At 44.9% G+C, this 2,475-nt stretch overlaps 1 protein-coding gene across 1 annotated transcript in view; it reads left to right on the forward strand.

The window, feature by feature from the left end:
• The first annotated feature begins 1,308 nt into the window (after positions 1–1,308).
• Positions 1,309–2,475, forward strand: part of LOC102843594 (huntingtin-interacting protein K-like) — a 1,401-nt gene continuing 234 nt past the window's right edge. Inside the window, exons 1-3 of the mRNA XM_006881815.1 lie at positions 1,309–1,473; positions 1,816–1,871; positions 2,390–2,441. Of these exons, the coding sequence (XP_006881877.1) occupies positions 1,312–1,473; positions 1,816–1,871; positions 2,390–2,441 (270 nt within the window). The 5' untranslated portion in view covers positions 1,309–1,311. The remainder of the gene's footprint in view (positions 1,474–1,815; positions 1,872–2,389; positions 2,442–2,475) is intronic.

A 2,475-nucleotide genomic window follows, 5' to 3' on the forward strand; every position in this document is an offset into this window, starting at 1 on the left:
AACAGGCTGCTCCTTGGAGTCAAGGATTCTGAGGCTTAGTCTGACCTACTTTGGACATGTAAGGAGGGAGAGGTCCTTGGAGACGGACATCATGCTTGGGAGGGTGGAGGGACGGCGCAGAAGGGGAAAGCCCTCTATGAAGTGGATTGATTCACAGTGGCTGGGGTAATTGGGATGGGTGTGTCAGAGGCAGTGAGATTGGCACAGGATAGAGCAGGGTTTAGGGCTGTTGTACATAGCGTTGCTATGAGTCGCAAGCGACTCGACGGCACATAATAACATCTTCCTTCTAGGGGGTGAGGTGAAGAATGATCTTTCTCTAGGGCCCAAGGTCAAAGCAAACAGTTCTATTTGACAACTTTTCCTATAGTGAAGGGTCCCAAGTACATTAGCAAGAAGAATCTCATAGTTTTTAAAAGCTATGACAAGAAAGAGACTAGAGAGGAGAAATTTAGTTTTGATTAGTTCTCTAAACTAGACTTTGGCTTCCTCAGCAAACAATCTGAGGTGAAGGTACCAGTAGTGATGTTTGTAGGCTTGTTTTTGTACATTTGTTTAATAGCTAATATAGCATAGATGGTTATTTTTGACAAAAAATGAAGAATCACTACAAAGTTAATAAAAAGACTAAAATAATTTGTGGACCTATTGTGCTTATTATTCATAGGCTGAAAATACTAATACTATCACAGTCTTAAAAATGTGTCTGAACTCTCAATTTCAGTAATTGCCTGGATCAGCACTATATCTTAAGTCACATTGTCACTAGCACCATTTAACATCTCAGATCTTCACGATGTAAAATACCCAATACTGTGCAAAAGGAGAAAGAAAACCCAGGAAGATGAAGACTGAAAATATATTCCAGAAAAAAAGAGATGCTAACGAGGGGTCTAGTATAGTTTGATGAATCACATTAAACAAACACTAAAGGATGTGGTGGGTGCCATGGAATTGATTGCGACTCATAGCAACCCTATAAGGCAATAGAACTGTTGCAGTCGGTTTTGAAGGTTGTAATCTTTATGCAAGCAGGCTGCTATGTCTCTCTCCCCTAGAGGAACTTACTTAACCACTTTGTCACCAGTGCAATTGGCCTATAAAACAATAAAAAAGACGTCATTTTATATTACGTCTGGCTGGGAAAGAGCCATAATTTTACATTACGTCTGACTGGAAGAGATCCATATTTAGTTTTAGCCTCCCCCCCAAAAGGTGATCCAATGGAGTGTAGAAATGATTGAACCGTATCACACACAAGCAAGATTCTGCTGAAAATTAGCCAAAAGCGGGGCGTCGAGTGAGATCGAGATGGCTACAGAGGGGGATGTGGAGCTGGAGCTAGAGACTGAGACCAGCGGCCCTGAGCGGCCTCCCGAGAAGCCAAGGAAGCATGATAGCGGTGCGGCAGACCTGGAGCGAGTCACCGACTATGCGGAGGAGAAGGAGATTCAGAGTTCCAATCTAGAGACAGTAAGGGCGTCTGGGAGCGTGTCTGGGTGAACTGAGAACCGAGGCTGTAGCTACAAGTCACAACTCCAAGACTGGGTCCCCACTGGGGACGGGAATAGGCATGCGGGTGCACCGGAGGAACCTGAGTTACCACTGGGAGCTCGCTGCTCAGCGGAGCTCGATGCCAGTTGGGCTTACAGTGGACCTCATGTGCACCGAAGTGAATGAAACTGTCCTTGGTTTCAGATGCACTTGTTATCACTAATACATACTCACCTGGCATTGGCTTTTTAGATCATTGATGATTGTTCAGCTTATAGGACTCAGAGCTTGTGGCAGTAACTCCGCCTGTCTGTCTTATAGGCCATGTCCGTGATTGGAGACAGGCGGTCAAGGGAGCAGAAAGCCAAACAGGAGCGGTAAGTTTATCACATACAGCCGGCGTTCTCATTACCCATTATATCCCCTGACAGAGTTTCTTTAATGAGCTTGTTGTGTGCCCTCAAGCCGGAACCGACCCATAGCTGACCCTCCAGCGGGTTTTCAGAGGCACTTTCTAGCACGGGAGGAAAATGTCCATCTTTCTCCTGAAGAGCGGCTGGTGGATTTGAACCGAGGAGTGTCAGAATTAGTGAGACTGGCTCAGAACAGGGCAGGCTTCAGAGCTGCTGTAAACCACCACTACTGCCTTTGGGTAACCAGCACCAGTACCACTAGGCTACCAGAACGGTCAAATTCTACATTTTTATTCTTTTGGTAGTGCAGGAAATGGCCTGCAGGCAACATGCCCTGAAGGAGAAGGGATGAGGATACAAAGTTGGGGGGGGAGGTCACTTTTTTATTACAAATGTTAATAAAGAATTATTTGCAAAATACAGCCGGAAATGTTCTGTTGTAGGAGTTTATGGTAGAGACTAATGCACGTAAATATTTACAGGGAGAAGGAATTGGCAAAAGTCACCATCAAGAAGGAAGATCTGGAACTGATAGTAAGTAGAAATGCTTAGCTAGTGAATGTGTATG

Source organism: Elephantulus edwardii, unplaced genomic scaffold, assembly GCF_000299155.1.
Source record: "Elephantulus edwardii isolate Elephantulus edwardi_28Jun2011 unplaced genomic scaffold, EleEdw1.0 scaffold00016, whole genome shotgun sequence".
Taxonomy (NCBI): Eukaryota; Metazoa; Chordata; class Mammalia; order Macroscelidea; family Macroscelididae; genus Elephantulus; species Elephantulus edwardii.